Below are 23403 nucleotides of genomic sequence, written 5' to 3'. Positions count from 1 at the left end.
TGTCCCTCACAGGTGAATCTAAAACAATATTTACGGAACGTATGCTATGTTCTACGCATACTCTGGGTGTTTTCTTGTATATGTGGCTTGGTTACTTCGTTTTATTCTAAAATGAATTGTCATTGGGTTGTCCTAACGTCTAGGCTAGGACATATGGATTTCGGGGAGTAGGGCAGAGAAAAAATAGAAAATGGGCCACCATAGCTACTACAAATGTTGTAAAGCCCAGAAGATGCCCTCTGCAGCTTCCCTCCATGCATTGCCTTATTGCCAGCTCTTCTACGGACGGCCTTTGAGACAGACATCACCTGAGGACCTTACTGTTTTCCTTCCGCTGCTTGGCCCACGGGTCTGCTTGTGGTCCCTTAAGCATAGCAAGCTTTATTTTCTACCAGGGTCTTTACAGATGCCAGAAATGCTGCTCCCCTCTGTCTTTGCCTGGCTGATACTTACTCACCCATCAGGTCCTTAATTAAACATCTCTTTATCCATCAGGAGAGCTTTCCTTGATAACTAAGACCAGGAATCATGGGTGAGAACCTGTTGAATACCTGTCTCCTCCACCAGACTGCAAGTGCCACGAAGGTGGGATCACGCCCAGCTTGTTCACCGCAGCATTTCCGGTCTGCCTGCTTTATGTGTAGATGCTTCAGATGTATTTGATAAAGGGAGGAAAATGACCTCCCCTTCCATCTTCGGTGCTCCACTGAAAGGTTTCACTTGGGTGTCCTGCTTGCATTTCAAACACCTCACGGCCACAGTTAAATTTGTCTCTTAGTTTTGTTTCTCAGAACTGTTCCTTATCCTGACTTTCCCATTTCTTTTAGCGTTTTGATATCTCAAAGCCTTTTCAACAACTACTTTTCATCCCACACTCCAATATCCGATCAGTTATCAAATGCTATTGATTCTACTTTTAAATATCTTTAAGGCGATCCTCCTATTCCAAGTCAATTGCTTCCTCACTAGTTCAGGATCTCTTCCTCCCCTGCTGCTTTTCCTGTCCTCAGTCTCTCCTGGTGGGCTCCAGCCTTTCCTCTACACTGTTTCCAATTATTCTTCCCCAAAGTTGAGCTGCTTCTGATGGCACTTCCCTGCTGTTTTAGTGGTTTCTGATGCAAATCTAATTAAAAACCCTTCCCTCACTTAGAACTCATGGCCACCCAAATACGGCCCTATCTGATTTTCCTAGTTTTCTCCCTACTACTCCCCCATACATCTCTTTCACTCCAGTTAATACAGACTTTCACAAATTTTCTACACTTCCCTGATGCTTTGCTTTCACATATGCTTCTCCCTCTGCTGGCTGGGATGCTTATCACATCATCTCTACCCATTACAATTTAACCCGTTCTTCAACACTCAACTCATATACCATCTCCTTCATGAAGTCTTTCTCCTCTTGAAGCTTAATTCTCCCATCCAGAGGGACCATTTCCTCTGTGCATCCATAGCACCTTGCTTGTACTTCTCTAAGGGAACCTGTCCCACTCTGCCTTGTATTGGTCACCAGTGTCCTTGTCACCTTCTCTATTTTACTTAATTGTCTCCGCTCTGACACAACAAAAATGCGTCTTTGCACATGGAAGTTCCTCATAAGCGGTGAATCAACGTTCTACTTCTCCCTTCCTTCTGGGCACACTCTCCAGCAATATCAGTGAATGGTCAGGTAAGATGACAGCTGGGAATGAGCACAAGGAAGATGAGGGTCTGTATTCGTCTGCACTTCGGTACAGAAGAGGAGGTCAAATGTGCTTCTGTGGGGTGTCTATTGTCTGTGTGGGTTTGAACGTCTGAGTCTGTTTATACAGCTGGGTGGGAGGTGTGAGAAGCAGACTTGGCAACAGAAATTTCAGAAGTCTAACGTCTACCCTTCAAAACCTATTGCAAGTGTTCCTTCAGCATAGTTTGCTCTGTGTAGACAAAGGGTGATCCTTGATTCACGGGGAGATGAAACAGGGGAAAGAAAGGCATGTGAGAGGGATTTGGATTGGGGGAGAGGTGATCTGGCAGAACAAAGTGTTTTGCAGTGAGGAGAATTACGCCGAATGAAATGATCGAAAGGGATGAGGGCGATTTTCCCAAAGCCAGGAAGTATTTTCACTCTAAATACAGTGGAAGCTTTTTCTTTTTTTTCTAAGCTGATAAGGGCACTGTGCAGAGTACTTTAGTATGTTATATATATAATCCTCAAATAGTGCTTTGAAATAAGAACCCTGCTACCTTCCCTATTCTTACAGCCCTAAGGAGGGAACGGAGCCCTGTTAATGCCCTAGGGTGCTGCACTTTCCTTTGTGTTTGGGCACATTCTGCCCATACTTCCGGGAAGATTTCCTTTATTCAACTCTCAAAATATCTAAGTTCACTATCTTCCCTGTGTCCTGCCTGGAGTCTAACTTTTCACCTCTACCTTTTTGCTTTTCAAGCTCAGATGTTAGTAACAGAAGCGGAATATCTACTGTCATCCACCCCACACTGAGCAAAGGCAGAGTTACCCGGATGAGGGAATGACAGTTATAGAGAGACTGTAACATACGAGGGCCCTGGCACCCTCAGTTGTATTGCCCTGAGTAGACTGCTGTTTGATACATCAGTTAAATCTTGATATGATGTCCTGACTTCAATTCACAGGGGCATGAAAACAACAACAAACCAAACTACTTACTACATCTGGAAGGTGGAATAGGTACACGTGGGCCCCATGAGGACACATCCCATCTGTTTGGTCCTCTGTAGGAGAAAAAAATAACAACCAATTCCTAAAACTAAAAGTATGAATCAATGCACAGGAAAGAACCAGCAAGGGGAAGACTCCCAGAAGGCTAGAAAGCGGGCCTCTCGAGATGTTAGAATGTAGAGCAGAAAGGAGCCACGTGCATGCCTTGGGCTGGGCGAGGGCCAGCCGAGGGATAAAGGGGTCCGAGAGGGGAGAGGCTGCGGATGGAGGGAAGGGCATCCCACTGAAGGTGAGCTGACTGACGTGACCCTGGACTCTATCAAGAGGAGGATGTCCAGTGGTGGGAGAGGGACTGGCAGACTGTCACATTAGCAGTTATCTGTAGGTCAAGGGGTGAAGACGCTAGATTTGGAGGTGCTATGCAAGGACAGGGCAACTTTCGGGTTTAGGGAGAGCTACAAAGCGGGGCTGGAGAGAACAAAACGCAGTGTGGCCGGGTGAGAGACTATAGATCTTAATTCCACTCTTTCTCAAGGGGAAACTGATTAGGAGCATTCCGTTGTTGGTGCTGGAGAATGAGGTGGGACCTCCCACCTCCGGAGCCAGGGAGGAGGCACACCTGTTTATTAAACTCCCCTTGCTCGCTCCTTGCCCTCCCATGATCAAGAATGACCACTTCCTGGGCTCCCCTGGTGGCGCAGTGGTTGAGAGTCCGCCTGCCGATGCAGGGGACGCGGGTTCGTGCCCCGGTCCGGGAAGATACCACATGCCGCGGAGCGGCTGGGCCTGTGACCCATGACCGCTGAGCCTGCGCGTCTGGAGCCTGCGCTCCGCAACGGGAGAGGCCACAACAGTGAGAGGCCCGCGTACCGCAAAAAAAAAAAAAAAAAAAAAAAAATGACCACTTCCTGACAGGAGTGCGGCCAATCTGGTCGATGTGATGTTACTGATCAGAGCTTCAGAGCCGTGGATCTGTGCCCAGTGCTCAGCTTCCTGGACGGCCTTCCCTTAGGTCTCTGTACCAAAGGGACATCTCACACCCTACCTGCCTCTAGAGAGCTTGGACTACTCTTCAGTTCCAGAAAGCTCTGGTTGGGGATGGAGTTGGCAGGAGGAACTAGGCAAGAATCTCTGTCTTCCCATTTCTACAGATTGACATTACAGTTACTACTTTAAAGTCAGGTTTCAGATTCAGCCCTTAAGCACTAAACCTGCGACCGTGTATACGGTGATGGCTTGTAACAGGTGTCTGGTGTAAGGCTTTAGAGTATATTTTTTAATGGGGCACCTCAGATTTTTCTTGAGGGACACGAAGGCAAACCAGTTAATACCAACATTTAGATTTGTTAAAAGTTCTAAAAACAGCTGAAAACAAAATAATTCCCCTCCATACCACTGAACGTGTACAGACAGAACATAGCTAAGGTTCTCCCCGCTTTCCTAGATTCCTGGAGGGTGCCTATCACTTGGGAAATAGATGGGGATACAGTCGGAGCACCTGGTCCCCAAATCACTCAGCTGCATAGCTGGAGACGATGTGAGAGATCCTGGCGGGCCAGCGCCCGAGCTCACGCCGTGGCCCTCCTGAGGCAGGAGGGTGTGAGCTGACTCTGCGAAGGCAGGTACTCACTGAAATCGTCCTGAGTAGGTCGAGGCCTTCACAGGTGCTACTCCGGCAGTCACTGGACTTATAAATCATACTTTCCGAATTGATAAAGCTGGCATTCACGGTCACATTTAGGCCTATTATCCAGAAATGAGGGGAAAGAGAAGGCTAGTGTTATTTCTCACGAAGTTTATACCAGCCATGAGACTTTATTTTTCTACCTCTCTAGAAAGAGGAGATCTAGAGAGGTAAGTTAACTTGCTCAGGGTTACCAGCTGGCAGGTAGTGGAGCTGGGTTTTGAACATAGGGCAGTCTGATTCTGGAACCAATATGCTATAGAACAGTGGTTCTCAAAGTGTGTGCCATAGACCCCTGAGGCACCTTGAGACTCTTTCAGGAGGTCCACGAGGTCGAAACTATTCTATTATTTTAAGACATTCACGAGCATATAGTGAAGTTTTCCAGAGGCTACATAATATGTAGTATGGCAACATTTTAACTGCAGAAGCAGATATGAGAATCCAACCATTTTCTATTAAGACTGATATTAGAGATTTGCTAAAATGTGAATTTCTGCCACTTTTCCCACCTACTTCTACGAGTTTTTGGTTTGAGAAATATGTTTTCTTTAATATGAAATTTTATTTATGTTAACAAATTCTTACAATTGTTATTTTAACTGCATCAATAAGAAAATATTCTGAACATTTTTCAGTTTTAATTTCCCATATAATAAACATTGATAAATGTAACATAAACGAAACTCTTTAGAACCCACGATTATTTTTAAGCGTGTAAAAGGGCCTTGAGATGGGAAGTTTGAGAACCACTTCTGTAGAACATACTGTAGTAAGCTGCTGCCTCTCATTATTATGGTGATGTGATGTGTTTTTGCTTACTTTTATCTCCCCAAATCCCAAGTGATTTCTCAAGAAAATACTGAACACTTTTTAGACAATGGGATGGGATGACTTCAAATCAGGCTTCACTTTTGAGATATGCCTGGTAACGCGTTCCGACACCACAGCAACAAACACAATATCAACGTCCTTCCCAAGCACAACAGTAAGAGCAGCAACAATAAAACAACAGCCATTTATTGAGCTCTTGCTATGTATTAGTCAGTGAATTAGGTACTTTATGTGAATCTCCTCATTTAATTCACACCACACCCACAGAAGGAAACTACTATTTATCGTGATTTTACAAGTGAGGGAACTGAGGCTCAGAAAATATAAGTAACTTGCGTGAGGTCACTGGTGATAAATGGTTGGATAAAAGGCTGGAATATGAACCAAGGTCTGTCCGATTCCAAATCTCTGCTTCTAACCACAGTGTTCCACTACCTTATTTTCACGAGCAATGGGTGGGTAAAGATCTTACAGTGGCGACATGATACACTCTGTGGAATCTGACAGATAGGGGTTTGACTCTCATTTCAAACAGACAACTTGTATGACTGCAGCAAAGTTATTAAACCTCTGCTGTGAAACAGTGTCAGCAGTGTTGATCGTACAGAGCTGTGGCAAGTAAAGAGATTATATATCTTACTTAGCACTTGACAGGTACTCAAAAAACAAGAACACCAAGTTCAGGGAGACCAAGGGAAATAGCTCACATGAGATTGGCAGGGACTCCAATTCAGGTCCTCAGACTTCGAATCAAATGTTCTTTCCACTATACCACACTGCCCAGGTAAATAAGGGGATTTTATTAAATGACCTCCTAGTTCCATTACAGCGCTAGATCAGATCCATCCATTTATATCTGAATCCAGTCTCAGAAAGGACTGAAGAAATGTATATTGCACAGAAGACAGTTATTACACATATATGATATATGATCTATGATACCTATTGCTATTATTACCACAAATTTTAAATAGAGAAAATTAAGACATCCTCTCCTTAGAACCATAAATAACCATTAAGATGTATGAAATACTCATTGACTCAGTAATTATACTTATGGCAATCTCACCTCAAAGCATGGAAAAAACTATGTACATAAAAATGTTTATTGTAGTAGTTTTTAAATAATCGTGAGAAATTAAAAACAATGGAATGTCCTACCATAGGGAATGATTACATGATTTGGGAGGATATCTACTCTAAGGGGTATTGGTCATTCATTCACATGATGCTAAGAAGATTATGCAGTTCTAGGAAAGCCACTTGTAGAATCATGTGACATGAAATAAGAAGGACAGAAAATTGTTTCTGTGCCATAGTGACCTCAACTATGTTCTTAAAAACAAGAAACTCAGAGGCACATGAAAAGATACGGGAAATATCCAGGTGGCTGGAAATTATCAGGGGTGACTTTTTTCCCTTTATTCTACATGTTTTATCTACTGGTATAGCTTATTTTAATAATTAAGAGATACATGCAAACTAGCATATACAGTATGGATAAACAACAAGGTCCTATTGTAGAGCACAGGGAACTGTATTCATCCTGTGATAAACCATCATGGAAAAGAATACACACACACACACACACACACACACACACACACACACACACAACTGAATGACTTTGCTGTACACCAGAAATTAACACAACATTGTAAATCAACTATACTTCAATAAAACATTTTAAAAAGTAAAATAATTTTCTTATATCCCCCAAAAAAGAGATACAATAAAGAACTTCAACACTGAATTTGATTGCCAATTTATCATATTGACTGTATCTTATAATAACAGCCACCAGAGATGTAAAGAGTGAGTAGATGGATTAAAAATCCCAGTGAAAGATTTAGCACCTGGATCTTTACTTAATTCATCTTCTTGACTGGTAACCCTGTGAAATCTCAGACACAGACCAAATCTTGCCTCTGAGAAGCTACAGAAGGAAACATAATGCCTTCCTGATGCTGAGTAGTTTTATCTACTTAAGTCCAGTTAAGTTAAATCCAGCTTTAGCTGGGACATTTCACTGCTGTGAACACCTGGGTCGGGGCCATCCCCAAAGCAGAGTAGATCATGAGTGAACTCATTGAGGTAGGGCTCAAATCCTTCTCTTTGAGGATCTATTGCCTCGAAATAGAAAAGGCCTGTGGGCCAGGCCCTTAGAGAAGGTTGGGTGATCAGGCAAAGAACACAGGTCTTGGCTTAGCAACCCTCTGACCCCAGAGGTGGTAACAGGGAGGAGAATTCTGTTACCATCTTCTTACCAGCTTCAAGCAGACGCTGTCTCACTATTTCCATTCCCGCGTCCACCACATCTCTCAAGTTAACCTGGGACGCTGGGAAGGCCGAGTTGTTCGTCAACAGCACGCTGATCTCGTAGTTGCCATTGTGACAGTTCTGACTCACTTGGGAGTCCCAGAACAAAAGCCCTGGTCGGAGGAGCAGTGACCACAAAGCCAAGGCCAACAGTGGCGTCTTCATGACCTCTCTCACCTCAGCACCATACTCCTTGCTTTACTCTGGGCCTTTCAGGGAAGCAGGAACTCCAACTGAACAGCCTGTCACTGAGTCCCGTGGTCTACTCTTCCCCACGCTCCTTTCTGGTCACCCCACCGGTCACGTGGACCACAGAATACAGCCTCCCTGTCAGCAATTAGCAGCTACATTACAGTAGGAGATAAACCAAAGTTCACTTTGCGTGTTTGCTCACAGAAAGGTCAGAGTTATAAACAAGGATATTACCTGCGCCTCACCCAATAAAAAAAAAATCACTGGTGACACATCACTGAGAAGAGGGAAAAGAGGAAGAGGGCAGTATTGTATATACCAAAAACGCTTGTAAGATGGAAAATAAAGGTCAAAGTGTTTAAGGCAAGCACAAATATGATAGATTATTAGCTTTTAGGTTATAGTTGCACATTGAAACTGAATCCTTCACATTGAAACTGAATCCTTAACTAGGAAGATCTGTGTTTCACTCACCCAGTCAGCAACTATTATTGGGACTTGACGGGGCATTGGAAGGGCACTGGGCATACAGCCATGAATGACATGGATACATTAATGTCTTCATGGAACACATGTCTACTGGTGGGGAAGACAAACATTAAATAAATAATTATGAATAACTAAACTCAACAATGAAAAACAGTGCAGAGTGCTGTGGGAGCACATGGCAGATTAACCTAACCTATTCTGGAAAGTCAAGGACGCGTCCCTGAGAAAGTATCCTTTGAGCCGAGCCTTGGAGGATGAACAGGAGTTAGCTGAATGGAAAGTGAGGGAGAGCATGTGAGGCTGGGACAGAGCTTGTGCAGAGGCCCAGAGGCCCTTGTGCAGAGGAGGGGGCATGGATATTTGAGGAACTGAAAGAGATATGGTATGGCTGAAGTGAAGAAAGCTAGTCCAGTGCAGTAAAGGATGCCAGGGGAGTAGGCAAGTGTAGGCCAGGGGGTTTCCTGTGAGCCATTACGAATTTGGAACTTTACCCTAAGAGTCAAGAAAGGGACATGATCAGATAAATTTTGTAAAGAGCACTTAGACTGCCATGGAAGAAATGACCTAGAGAGAGGCAGGAGTGGGGTCATGGAGCAAATTAAGAGGCTGCTTCTGTGGTTTAGGTGAGAAGTGAAGGGGGCCAGATGAGGGCCGTGGCAGTGGAAGTGGGTTCAAGAGACATCTAAAAGGTAAAATGATAAGAAGATATTTCATTGGACTTGGGGCATTAGAGAGAGGGAGGAGTCAAGAGTGACCCGTTATACACTCAGCTGGGTGGATGGGAAAGCTGTTGACTAAGCTCTAGGATTTTGAAAGCAGCAAGAGAAAAGTGACTCATCACATGAAATGGAACCCCTATAAGACTATCAGTGGATTTCTCAGCCCAAATCTTGTAGGCAAGGAAACAGTGCAATGATATGTTCAAAGTACCTGAAAGAAAAAACCCTGCCAACCAAAAATATTATACCGGCAAAATTATCCTCTAAAAATGGAGGACAGATAGAGTCTTTCCCAGATAAGCAAAAACTAAGATAGCTCATCACCACTAGACCTGCCTTACAGAAATGCTTAAGGAGTTCTTCAAATTGAAATGAAAACATACTAAACAGCAATGCAAAAGCATATGAGAGCATAAATCTCATGGCAAAGGTAAATATATTAAAAAATGCAGAGTAAAGTAATATTGTAATGGTGGTACCTAAGTTATGTTTAAGCTTAATATAAAAGTTAAATGATAAAAATTTGTTATTGGGCACACAATATAGAAAGTGTGGGGACAGGAGAGTAAAAGTACAGAGTTCTTATATGCAATTGAAGTTAAGGTGTTATCAACCTAAAATAGATGGCTACAACTACAAGATATTTTATGCATGCCTTGAGCTAACCACAAAGAAAAACTATAGTAGATACAAAAAAGATGAGAAAAAACTTGAAAGCAAATCATTACAAGAAAACCATCAAATAGCAAAAGAAGACAGCGAGAGAAAGTAGCCCTACAAATTTTCCCCGGAAGTAACTCTATTTACAGTTTAAAACTGACCAAATACAATATATGAAATGATAAATTCAATCAATCATGGTGGTCGGCCGCCAAAATTTTTTTTTTTAATTTTATTGGAGTATAGTTGATTTACGGTGTTGTGCTACAAAAAAATTTTAATAAAAGCTGGGCTGTTGCCACTCTTCAGGTTAACTTGAATGGCCCTCTAGTGATTTACCATGTCCCAGCTGATCACACCTCTACACTGGGAGTTGCATCCCCCACTGCAGGGCCTACAAGGAGAATGGACGTTTCCTGACGTGAAAGAGATCTTGTGAGTGATCACGGAAAGGCTGCCTCCAGACCTCGTGGGACAGGACAGGAATTGCCTGGTGTAACACTCCCTTGACTTAGCCTTGCCGGTTCTACTGTTCATCCCAGGTGAAAGAAGAAATGCATTCTGGGTACTCAACGAACCAGACATTAATAGAAGGGATTAGTAAAATTGAATGGGACAGTACCGTGATTCTCCTCATTTTATAGTAGACCAAAACCTGAAAAATAGGCTGGTTCTAGAAATCCACTCAGTGACTGAAAACAACCAGAAATTATGCTTCTTTTACCAGAAGCCGAGGAGAGAAACAGAGTGATAACCAGAAGTGGGGATAGGGTTATGAGAGGATTTTTAAGGGTGAAAGTTAGTTGAGTTATTTAAATGTTGATAAGGAGCTGGTGGAGAGGGAGAGGTGGCAAATATGAGAGAGGAGGCGTAAATGACGATGGCTCCAAGAAAATGAGAGGCAATGGGATTCCAAACATGGCAGAAAGAACAACTCTTCCTTATAAAAGGAAGAACGTGTTGTAGGATGATTGTGTATGTTCCTGAACAGAACTTGGATCCACCCACCTAGATACGCAGCAAAGCCAACCTACTGGGTTGTGGTGAAGGAAAGCTCAGTGTTTACTGCAGGGCACCCAACAAGGAGGATGGGCAGCTAATACTCAAAGACCCAAACTCCCCGATGGTTTTCAGAGAAATGTATTTAAAGGCAGTGTTGGGGTGAGGGTCGCAGGGTGTGTGATCAGCTCATGGACACTTTTCGGATTGGTAGACGGTAAGGTGACAGGGTGGTGTTTCAGTAATCTTGATCATCAATTTTCCAGCTCCAACCAGTCTATGGTCTATGTGTTCAGGGTCAGCAGTTTCCACCTGGTTGGGGGTCTGGTTTCTGTAAGAAATAACTTAAGAATGTGTGTCAGACACTGTTATCTGTTTTTCTCAAGGAGAACTAGGACTTTATGACCCAATCCTTCAATTTTACTTATTGCTTAAGTTGTTATCACCTTCCTTGCTTGACAGCCTTTTCTTAGTTCCCACTTTTGCCCCTCCTTAAATGATTAATTGCTTGAATCTGTTTTCTGAAACAGGCCAGGGAAAATAAGGTTGTTTTTTTTTTTCTAAAGGTGGGAGTGGGGGAACATGGAAGGGTCTGCAATCATGAAGGCCCTGCAGGGATCTGCTCGGTTTCATATATACATGTATATTTCTAGACTTGTGGGCTGGAAGATGAGATCATTTATGTATGATTGTTTAAATTTATTTTCTGAAGGAGGTGAGTCATTGGCTGAGAATGAAAGGAGAGCTGGGCTAGTCAGAGGCTTGAGAAGGGAGGGACTTGAAGAGTTACCATGATGAGTGAGAGAAGGGACTGATAAGAGATGTGTCCTAAGGTTGTTTGTCAGTGGTGAGATTAGGAGATGAGCGACTGAAAACTGGCCCTACTCAGCCCAGCTTTATGATTTTCTCTAGCAATGTTTAGCTGCCCAAGAGCAGTACGGGAAAGTGAATGGTTGGGCTTATTCAGGTATGGTTTTTCCAGGTAGGTGCAATGAAAGAACAAATGGATAAAAAAAAAATTGAACAAAGTCAAAAGAGTGGAGAGATGGACTATAAAATCTAAATTGAATAACAATGAAGTGCATGCAGGAGGGGAGTGAGGGAAAGGCATAAAGAAGAAGCTTGAGGGAATTCCCTGGTCGTCCAGTAGTTAGGACTTCATGCTTTCACTGCCCAGGCTGTGAGTTCAATCCCTGCTGGGAGAACTAAGACCCTGCATGTCGCACGGCATGGCCAAAAAAAAAAAAAAAAAAAGAAGAGGCTTGAAGGGATGACGGTACAGTAGGCAGGTAGAAGTACAGGTGGAAAGGGGACAGCTGAAACAAACAGCTGGAAGGATAGTGTTTGCATTAGAGGGTGGGTTTTCTGAATTACTGATTTGAAAAGTTCAAGGTGGCTGAGGGGGGGAAGGACAATGTTTTTGAACAGAGGAGTTTCAGGAACTCAGAGTCCAGTCTGTTGGACAGGTCACCTCCTGGGTATGAAAATCAACCAGACTGATAGCAGGCCCTTGTTGGGGAGGAATAAACCAGGGAGAATATCCAGGACTTCAGTAACTGACAGTGGTTGATGAAATGGGATAGAGAGTATCCTGGCTAGATGGTACACGCCTCAAGAGGACAGAGGTATTTTTTTTAAATTTTTTAAATTATGAAGTAGATCATACATGTAAAGGAATATCTACCATGAATATATACAAATTAAAGGAATAATAAAATGAACACTCATGTACATACATTACAGCCTAAGGTATAAAATGTTACTAGAGCCTTTGTACTCTGTGTGCCCCATCCCTAACACATGACCCCTGCTTCTCCCAACCTAGCCATGAGGTGTACGGAACAGTCTACAAAGAGATACAGGATACTGAGGCATGTGTTGAGCATGGCATAGCAATACGGGGATGAAAAAAGGCTAGAGAAGATATGACACCAAGTACCCATGTTTGGGGGGATGAGTGATGTGGAATAAGGTGGGTTCAATTCTAGTGTCTCCTGGAGGGAGGACGGTAGATGCTCAGACTTCATAGGATTCAGATTTGATTCAGAAGGAAAGCACTGGGGTTATTTTATGGGGGGGTAACGTGGTGATGAGTGACTGAGAGTGGTCAGGAGTGGGTGCCCCTGGATACTTTTAGTGGACGTTAGGAAGAATGGAACAGCAGGCTGCAGAGAGGCACACGGCCATCATATCGGTGATTAACCTTTGCTACAGGTAACGATTTTATATGTTGCACATTTGGTGGCCACTGTGGACTCAAACTTGGTTGTCCGTTAATATGTTGCTATTCCCACTTCCTGTGGTAGGAGAAAGAGTAGACTGTTTTTGTTTTTTGATTTGGCCTGCAAATTGCAAATATGAAAGAAAGCGACGTCAAGGGATGGACGAAGTTGTAACTGTCAGGTGCTTTTAATTCAGATGTGAAGACAGAAGGCAGATGCAGTTCTGGGAACCCTTTGGTTATAGCATGGAACCAGGGAAGATTTTCAGAAGGGAACGAACAAGATGACAGTCCTTTCTGGATCCTTTAAGGCAAACATTATGTGTCTTCTTTATGTTGTAAAACTACCAGCATGTAGATCATGATTAAAGAGAGGCAGGTTCTGCTGGGAAAGTTTCAAGGGTCAAAAACAAATAATGGAACACCGAGTTGGCAGATTTATGAGATATACTCTTCAGTAGAACACAAAAGCCCTAAAGATATGAGAAAAAAAGGGAAATTACTCCTCATGGGAAGGGGCAGCTGAGCAGGTCACCTGCATGTGCCACTCTTTCGTTTGTGGCAAGACTTTGGGTCTCTTTTGTATGCTTCTCATTAAGATCCCCTGCTCACCTTCAGGCCTATCAGAGTACTCGGCATCTCTACAGTCTATAGCAGTCCTAGGCTTCCTCTCTCCCTATCTCAGTGCAGATGCAAAAGTGAGTTTACGAACTAATGTAACTGATAGAACTAAAACGTGAAAGTATTTTTTTAAATAAGCACAAAAGTAGAGATTCTGATCGGGATTTATTGAGGAAAAATGGCTACAGTAAAGTACTTCTCTTTTTCCAGTGCTATTGAGAAATAATTGACACCCATCATTGTATAAGTTTAAGGCATACAGCATGATGGTTTGCTTTACATATATTGTGAAATGATTACCACAGTAGGTTCAGCTAATAACCATCTTGCCATATAAATACAATAAAAAGAAAAGAAAGGAGGAAAGAATAAAGGGAAAAAAAATTCTCCTTCTGAGAAGAACTCATGGAGTCTATTCTAACAGCTTTCCTCTATATCATATAGCAGTGTTAGCTGGAGCCATCATGCTGTACATTAGAGTATTTCTGAACGGATGATTTAATAGACGCACCAGATTAGCTGAAATACACCCTGAATGCCTGCAGCCAGTGGACGTGAATACTTCTGCTCCTTCCAATTAAGTCATCTGCTTACCAAGGGTTCCTTGTGCTTGCACCCAAACTTGCCAAACATATTTATTAAATTATGTCCTTAATTAAATGTTATGTAATCTGATAAAATACATACAAAAACTGTTGGAAATCTTAAACAAAGCAAATTACTAAGAAAACTGCTGTGGCGAGACTGCTATAAAACACCAGGGAATAACAAAGAAACCTAAAAGAAATTCTGTCCTTAGAGAACTTGTCAATTACCTTAAAACATCAAACACCAGAAGTAGTACAAGATGCACTAGGGGTGTGGTTTACTTAAGAAAGCTGATACGGGGGGAGGGACAAATTGGGAATTTGGGATTAACAGATACACACTACTATATATAAAACAGATAAACAACAAGGATCTACTGTATAGCACAGGGAACTATATTCAATATCTTGTAATAACCTATAATGGAAAAGAATCTGAAAAAGACACAACTGAATCACTTTGTGTCACAACTGAATCACTTTGCTGTATACCTGAAATATTGTAAATCAACTATACTTCAATAAAAAAAGAAAGAAAGAAAGCTGATATAGAGCTCCAACCTGGCTACTCATGCTTAAAGAATATTACTTGGCCTGACAGCAACCAATGGGTGAATAAACAAACATGAATATGTTTTGAGATAAAATAAAACTTTTAAGGTATAAATATATAATTTTTAATGATTCCTAGTTTAACTGTTTATTTCCTGTGAAGGAAATCCTTACTGGTCCTATTCACATAGGATAATACAATGCCAGATGGGTTCAGGTAACTAAAAGGCTATACGGTTTTGCTGAGCACTAAAATGGATTTGGTTACGCAAACCTTCTGAGTTAGGCACAGAGAAATATAAATTGCTTTACGTGATAAAATGAGGAAAATGTGAAGTTCCCAGAGCTAATCCAGGAACAAGGGAATGAGGAGGAGAGATGGAAAGAGATAAAGGGAAAGAGATGGGAGCTACATAGAAATAAATGGCCTGTGGGAAAGGCCTAGTGGGATGCGGGCTGAAGACATTTAAGAACAAGGATGTATAAAATAAATAAGAGGTTGCTCGTCTTTTCCTTGAGGAAAAGATGCCTTACTTCATCCATACAACAGATATTTATGGAGCACCCTCTAATCATTCTCAGCATTGGGGTTACACAAATGAACACATTTCTGCCTTCATGATAGTTGTATTCTAGCGGGAATTTAAAACTGATAAAACTGGGTAATGGTTCCCAAACCTTCAGTCAAGTCTGTGCCAGATACGACTTGCCTAACTTTTGGGAATTATGGAAAGGTGCTCATATCTGCGTCTAGATTCATGGGGTAAGAACAGGAGTAGGATGGCTAGGTGACTCTCAGAAGCAGGAGTCTAAAGTCAGAGATGATCATGGTAGTTTAAGACTTCAGGGTTTGATGGAATATTGGGAAGTGTTTTTGAACTTTCTACAAGGATGAGATGAGCGTCAAAGTCATGTTATCTAGATCACAAGGTCGGGTAAGTCATGTTATCTAGATCACAAGGTCGGGTGACCCGACTGACACCCAAATCACTATTGTACACTAGGGCTGCATATCTAAATTCTAGCACCAGTGCCTGGGCGCTTCAGGCCGACAGGCTTGTTTCTTTTCCTTGTTATGCCTATTTCCTCTTGTCTTCCCCTCTCCCATTCTCAGCTCGGTGCTCTGTGATGACCTAGAGGAGTGGGATGGGGGTGGGGTGGGAGGAAGGCTCAAGAGGGAGGGGATATATGTATACATATAGCTGATTCACTTTGTTGTACAGCAGAAACTAACACAACATTGTAAAGCAATTATACTCCCATAAAACAAACAAACAAACAACAAAAGAAACTCTATTTAAACCCTGAGCAATGTCTTCCTCTCCCTCCTTCCCCAGCCCATTTTGTACAGTCTTCTCATATGCTCAGGAAAGGCTGGAGTAGGTCATTGTTATACACTTGCAGGGGCAGCTGGAATTCTGTTCAATTTCCTAGTGACTCTTGGATTACCTCCTCTGTCCAGGTGGCTAGTTTTATGTACTTAGGGAAATATGTGCTGGAGACAGTAGTAATGCATCTTAGCTGCAATAAAGTTCTCCATGCTCTGGAAACAGCTTTGTTTGTCTTCTCTTACCTCCGACACACGGAAGGAAACAGGCCGTAGGCTGCCAAGAGTGGTTGGTTGGGTTGATACGTCAATCCTGAAAAAGGAACTCTGTATTCTCCTGTAGAGAAGCTGGACATTACTCTTCCCCACCATGCCAAGGCAGCTGAAGGATTACTTCCTCCTAGTTATATGGGTTAAAATAATAGCTTGAGAAAGAAGGAAAAAAAGTGATCAGTCCCCTGAAGTGTAAACTCCTTACGAACAGAATAACGATCAATTTTGTTTATTGATGCTTCTTTACAAAGTTGGAAAGGTAAGGCAAGCATTTAAAGAACAGAATTGTATATCTTGAGGCAAAGAAGAGCATCTTTGAGTTTCAGGAGGCAGTTCGATATTCTTATACAAAAAACCAAGACCCACAAAACTTGAAGCTGGATTTGAATCATGTTTCAGCTGTTTGTTAAGCATATGAACTCCAGCAGATTACCTACATTTGCTGATCTTTAGTTTTCTTATTTGTAAGATAAATTTAATTTCTATTCTAGCCAGTAAGCCTGAGCTGTGACCCTTGCTGGAGTTTGGATGTGGGTAGGTGTGCCAGATGATTGACGGGATTTGCCCAAACAACATTCACTCACCTGGGGTTGAAGAGTCACACCATAGGTGATTCATTCCCAGGGAAACAGCCAAACAACAGCTGCCATATTATTCCAGCCTGTCTCCAATCCAGTCCATACATGCAGACCTTAGTTCAAAAGAGAAAAAGACCTGGAATAAAAACCTGGAAGAACCACCTGATAAAGAAGTCAGTAGAATAGTAAGTCATACACATAATTGCCTAGGGCCACTCTAACAGGCTCTATCACATAAAGAAGAGGGATGTCCTACTTCACTTGATCAAAAACTGGCAGCCTGCTCTGGCACTTTGAGAGTCCTCCATGGTGGCTGTCGGGATTGCTGGAGCTGTGGTAGCACCCCGTGGGGGACTTCAATGTGTGAGCAAACTGCACTCACCAGGTGGCAGAATCCACTGGAGACCCTCATGCTCAGTGGGCCCACAGCAGTTCCCAGGACAAACAGACTTATTGGACAATATTCAAGACATGCCTAGCAACTTCTAGATATATTCACAGGAGCACCAGCAAGTGAAAATTAACTTACTACTGTTGCGTGAACTTCGCAGATTCTAGCACAAGGAAGTTTGGTTTAATTAAAGCAGAAAATGGTATTATAAAGTTCCTGGCACCTAGATAGTTATTGTTATTCCTTGATGCCCTTCTCTAAACGGCAGAATCAATTGCTCCTTCTTTTGTGCTACTTTTGTGTGTATAGTAGGTATATCTTCTCTAACTTTAATTGAACGTTTATTTAATTGAAATGAATTGAAAAAGCGAAGTATATGACAACTTCACTTTATTAGAAAAGAATAGTAATGGAAAGAAATTTCAGTTGTATTCAAGAAATAATTATGTGGCTAGATGGGATTAGAAAATTGTCCCTAAGACAAATATTTGGAATCTACCACAGGAACAAAAATTTAAACTACATTTATTTAGATATATTTCTTTATATTTAACAGTGAATCAGCAGGATATATTTGAAAGAAAGAAGTTCTGAAATGTAGAGTGGTAGATATTCCTTTTCACCTTATGTATGAGATTAGGAGAAATGAATTTGTCAAATGCTTAAAACTTGGCAAAATTATTTGAAGGAGGAACAAATGCCTGATGAAATAGGATTAGATGGAAAAGGATAAGAAGATCAGGGGAGAAAAGTCTTATTAATGCTTCATGATTGCAGAAACTGGTCGCCCAAAGACACATCATATCAAATGTATTAGATGCGACCACACTTAATATATTTGATATGTATCATTTTTCTGTAAAAATTTTTTTCTGTAAAAAATTGAAAGGAGTCTTATAGTTTTGCTATCAGTTTTGATTTTTTAGTTATCTTTTTTGAATTTGGAGCCAAGACTTCTTTCTTTTAGGTCTCAAACACCTTTATAGGCTTTTAAAACGCTCAGAGGTCTAGACAGTGACAGACTGTCCCTGATAGGTAAGGATGTAAAATAGACTGTGAGAGGGCTTCCCTGGTGGCGCAGTGGTTCAGAGTCCGCCTGCCGATGCAGGGGACACGGGTTCGTGCCCCGGTCCGGGAAGATCCCACGTGCCGCAGAGCGGCTGGGCCCGTGAGCCATGGCCGCTGAGCCTGCGCGTCCGGAGCCTGTGCTCTGCAACGGGAGAGGCCACATCAGTGAGAGACCAACGTACCGCAAAAAAAAAAAAAAAAAAAAAACTGTGAGAAAGAAACCAAGCCCATTTACAGCTGACACCCACAGCATCCCTGTGAAATAAAAGGAGAGACTATTTAACTTAAGGTGTTTATCAGAGAAATGGAGGCCAAGAGTCAACAAAACAAAGTACAAAGCTGTAAATTTGTCGGGAAAGAATATACAATTATATTGAGGATGTGAATGTAGAGGCTAGTGAGAATTCTTGACATAAATTTAGAAAGTTGCAAGGGTAGTTTGAAACACACACGTGAAATCAGCAGGAATGATGACAATGATACTCAAAGTTTGGATTTTGCTACCGAACCAAACTTGGGTCTGCTTGCCTGCACATAAAGTCAACCTACTGGGTTGTGATGAAGGAAAGTGCACTGTGTATTGCAAGGCGCCAGACAAGGAGTCTGGGGCAGCTAATGCTCTAAAAATGCAAACTCCCCAGTGGGTTTCAGGGAGGCATTTTTAAAGACAAGGTGAGGGAGGGAGTCACAGGGTTGTGATCAGCTCATGCAATTCTCTGACTGGTTGACAGGGTGAGGTAACAGGGCAGGGTCACAGGTTTAACATTATCAATCCTCAGGCTCCAATAAGTCTGGGTGCTCATGGTTATCAAGTAGCTAACTTCTTCCATTTGGTGGGAATTTTAGCATCTGTAAAACAACTCAGGAAATGTGCATCAGATAACTGTTACCTAGGTACTTCCGAGAGGAGCTAAAGCAGAGAAACTGAGGGGGAGGGGTCTGTCTCAGGAAGGCCCTTCGCACAGCCCCCCCCCCCAACTCAATACCACAAAGGGGTGGGCTGACACCTGAGCCAACCCTCCAGCCCGACCCCTGGACACACCTCTACCGTCACCCCATATAAGGAACTAGCTCGCCACATCCCCTCAGGGAAGCAAGCTAGCAAGGGACTGTTACTTGTTCTCGCTCCCCCCTGCTGCAGCAGGAGCCCCAGTAAAGCCTTGCCTAAACTTCTTGTCTGGCCTGTGATCAATTTCTATTGATTAAGGAAGGCCAAGAACCCTGGATGGTAACATTTGGGTCCAAGGCCGCTTGGGTGGTAAGTAGCAGAGCCAGAATTTGGATCGGTTTTGCCACATTCCAGAAGCCTAGCCTTCTCCACTCTGAGCTTATTAATTGAGACTGGGGGCTGGGGGCTGGTGAGGAGGGCAGGTGGTGAAACATCTGGAGGGCAACGAAGTAGACGGACTTAAATACCAAAGAAGTAGTTTATGGAAGCAGAGTGAGGAAATTTTGGAGGGAAATAAAATTTGACACATAAAGGTGTAAAAGAGTATAAAAGGATAATAGACATAGGAAAGCAAAGCAGGTAAAGGGAAAATGGCAAAACCTTGAAAGTGTTTAATTTATAAGGATATGATTTTGTGCCACACAAGGCATTTTGTTTAGTTAGCTTTTATGAAAAAAATTATAAAAATGAACTGTCCAGTACTTGCTGTTGGAGGCAGGGGAGAGAAATAATTTTCCCTCTACTATTCTGAGTTCTTAGCTGAGACCCTTGTAATAAAGGACAGATTAACAAGAGAAAAACAAACAGAAGTTTATTAATATGTATACATGAGGGAGATAAGAGGCACAATTTTCTAGTTGCAAAATACATGATTCACAGACATGATATGTACTGTGTGGGGAATATAGCCAATAACTATGTAATATCTTTGTATGGTGACAGATCATAGCTAGATTTATCATGGTGATCACTTTGAAATGTACAGAAATATTGAATCACTATGTTGTGTAACAGCAAATAACATAGTGTTGGAGGTCAATTATATTTCAAAAACAAACAACAAACTCATAGGAAAAGAGATCAGATTTGTGGTTACTGGAGGGTGGGGTGTGTGTGGGAGGATTAGATGAGAGCAGTCAAAAGGTACAAATCTCCAGTTATGAGATAAATAAGTCCCAGGGATGTAATGTACACTGTACTCTTTCATGTGTAACATACAGCAGCGGGCGGGGGCTACAACGAAGAGTAGCCCCCGCCCGCTGCTGTATGTTATACATGAAAGTTGTTAAGAGAACAAATCCTAAGAGTTCTCATCACAAGGAGAAATATTTTTTTCCATTTCTTTAACATTGTATCTATATGAGATGATGGATGTTCACTAAACCTATTGTGATAATAATTTCATGATCTATGTAAGGCGTCATTAAGCTGTACAAATTAAACTTATACAGTGCCGTATGTCAATTATATTTCAAAAAAATGGAAGAAAAAACACAATAAAACCTGTTGGAATAGTTAAAAGCAAGTAAATAAATAAATAGTAAAGGATCTTTTCAAATCTTCCCTCCCCCAAATACAAAACAAAACATGTATACTTTATGTATATGGGGTAGATTCCCAGGGAAAAATGAGTAACTTATAAAATGGCTTAGAATTCAGACTTAATAGGGAAAGGGGAGGAGGGAGGTAGACCTCTTGGGGACAGTAAGTGATTTTTAGCAAAGATGAACGGATCTTTAGACGAATAGATGGGAAGTATGTTAGTTTGTGACACAGTCTGTCTGGCTGCGGTGTCCACTTTTATTCTCTTCTCCTGTGACAAGAGTCAATCTTCCCTGGTTGACGAAACTCCCAGGGAGGGGATTTATGACAATTGAACTCCTTTTGAGGATCTGTCTTTAGGCAGATAAAAGGAGTTCAGAGAAAGCCCCTGCTTGTATTTGCTGTTTTTCAAGTGACTACAGCTCAAAATAATCAATATACCAAAGGGGCATTTTTTGGGGGGGGTTGCATAGTCTGTTATCTTTCAATGTCTACACTTTCATCCTAAGAAATCTCATCCATGGCTTTATATAATCTCTAGAAGGTGATGAACTTAAGTTTACATCTTGAACCCTGAACTAACTCCAGATTCAAATATCTGTCTTGATATTTCTACTGGGATGTGGAATAGAAGCCTCAAACATGGCATGTCTAGAACAGAACTCTAGATTGCATCACCCTGTATCATGTTCCTCTTCCAGTCTTCACCATCCCAGGAAATGGAATCCTCATCTACCCTATTCAATCAAAATCCTAATAGCCATCCTTGATTTTTCTTTGCTTCATCTTCCACATCCAATAGGGTATGCAAATCCTATCAGCTCTGCTGCCACAATATTTCCCAAAAAGGTTCACTCCTTCCCTCTCCATTATTACCACCCTAGTCCAAACCATCATCTCTTGTCTGAGATACTGTCAGAGCCTCCTAACTTGTCTCCCTACTTCGGCTTCTGTCCTCTTAAAATCCATTTCCTACACAACAGCCAACAGATTTTTTTAAAAAACTACTAAATCAGATTATGCATTACTGCTTCCTAAAACTCTCAGTGGCTTGCTGTTATATTTATTATAATAATAATGACCACGTATACTATTTACCAAGAGCCAAACATAATCTAAGTGATTTATATAAATTAACTTAATCATCATAAAAATCTATGATATCAGTTTCATTATTATTCTTGTTTTTCAGATGGGGATACTTAGGCAAGACTGACTAAGTAACTTGTCTGAGGTCATACACATGCTGAGTGTTGGTTCTGGGATTCAAACCTAAGCAATCTAGCTCTAGAGTCTGTGTTCTTAAGCAGTATATTGTACTGTCTCTCAACAGAACCTGAATTCATAAATTTACATCTCCAGTTCTTAAACTTTTGGATCTCAGGACTCCTTCTTAAAAATTACTGAGGACCCTAAGAGCTTTTGTTTATGGGGTTTTAACTACTGATACTTATTATACTGAAAATAAAAGAGGGCTTCCCTGGTGGCACAAGAATCCACCTGCCAATGCAGGGGACACGGGTTCGAGCCCTGGTCTGGGAAGATCCCACATGCCGCGGAGCAACTAAGCCTGTGCACCACAACTACTGAGCCTGTGCTCTAGAGCCGCGAGCCACAACAGCTGAGCCTGCACACCACAACTACTGAAGCCCATGTGCCTAGAGCCCGCGCTGTGCAACAAGAGAAGCCACCACGATGAGAAGCCCGTGCACTGTAACGAAGAGTAGCCCCCGCCCGCTGCAACTAGAGAAAGCCTGTGCACAGCGACGAAGACCTAACCCAGCCAAAAATAAATAAATAAAATAAACTTATTTAAAAAATTATTTATTTTAAATAATAATGTTAAACCCATGACATGTTAACATAAATGCATTTTTTTGTTGGTGTAGCCACTATGGAAAACGGTATGGGAGTTCCTTAAAGAAACTAAAACTAGAGCTACCATATGATCCAGCAATCCCACTCCTGGGCACATGTCCGGAAAAGATGAAAACTCTAAGTCAGAAAGATACATGCACTCCAATGTTCATAGCAGCACTGTCTGCATTATCCAAGACATGGAAACAACTCAAGTGTCCATCAACAGATGATTGGTTTAAGAAGATGGAATATTACTCAGCCATAAAAAAGAATGAAATATTGCCATTTGCAGCAACATGGAAGGACCTAGAGAATATCATACTAAGTGAAGTTAGAGAAAAACAAATATTATATGATATAACTTGTATGTGGAATCTTAAAAATAACACAAATGAACTGATACACAAAACAGAAACAGACACACAGACATAGAAAACAAACTTACAGTTACCAAAGGGGAAAGGGGAAGGGATAAATTAGGAATATGGGATTACAAACTACTACATATGCAATAGGTAAGCAAGAATTTACTGTATAGCACAGGGAACTATATTCAATATCTTGTAATAACCTATAATGAAAAGAATTTGAAAAACGATATATATAATTGAATTACTTTGCTGTACACCTGAAATAACACAAGATTGTAAATCAATTATACTTCAATAAAAATATATTTTCATGAAAAAAATCTGTATTTTCTTAAAATAAAAGCTGATGTATAGGGTGATTTTTGTTTTGCATTTTTGCAGATCTCCTTGATGTCTCTTTAATAAAAGACAGCTGGATTCTTATATTTACTTCTGCATTCAGTCTGTTTTAATTTGTTGTTTTGGTTGAAGTATATGAAGAAAATCTGGC

The 23403-nt window shown here is 41.6% G+C and overlaps 1 protein-coding gene across 1 annotated transcript in view; it reads right to left on the bottom strand.

The window, feature by feature from the left end:
• GUCY2C (guanylate cyclase 2C) overlaps positions 1-17144 on the bottom strand; it is a 79057-nt gene extending 61913 nt beyond the window's left edge. The window contains exons 1-4 of the mRNA XM_032646976.1: positions 17115-17144; positions 16128-16158; positions 4308-4420; positions 2666-2730 (exon numbers count right to left, since the gene is read on the bottom strand). Coding sequence (XP_032502867.1) covers positions 2666-2730; positions 4308-4420; positions 16128-16158; positions 17115-17144 — 239 coding nt within the window. The remainder of the gene's footprint in view (positions 1-2665; positions 2731-4307; positions 4421-16127; positions 16159-17114) is intronic.
• Positions 17145-23403: the final 6259 nt, after the last annotated feature.

Source organism: Phocoena sinus, chromosome 10 (assembly GCF_008692025.1).
Source record: "Phocoena sinus isolate mPhoSin1 chromosome 10, mPhoSin1.pri, whole genome shotgun sequence".
NCBI lineage: Eukaryota > Metazoa > Chordata > Mammalia > Artiodactyla > Phocoenidae > Phocoena > Phocoena sinus.
The sequence above is the reverse complement of the archived record's forward strand: the minus strand, read 5'-3'. Positions and strand labels throughout refer to the sequence as shown.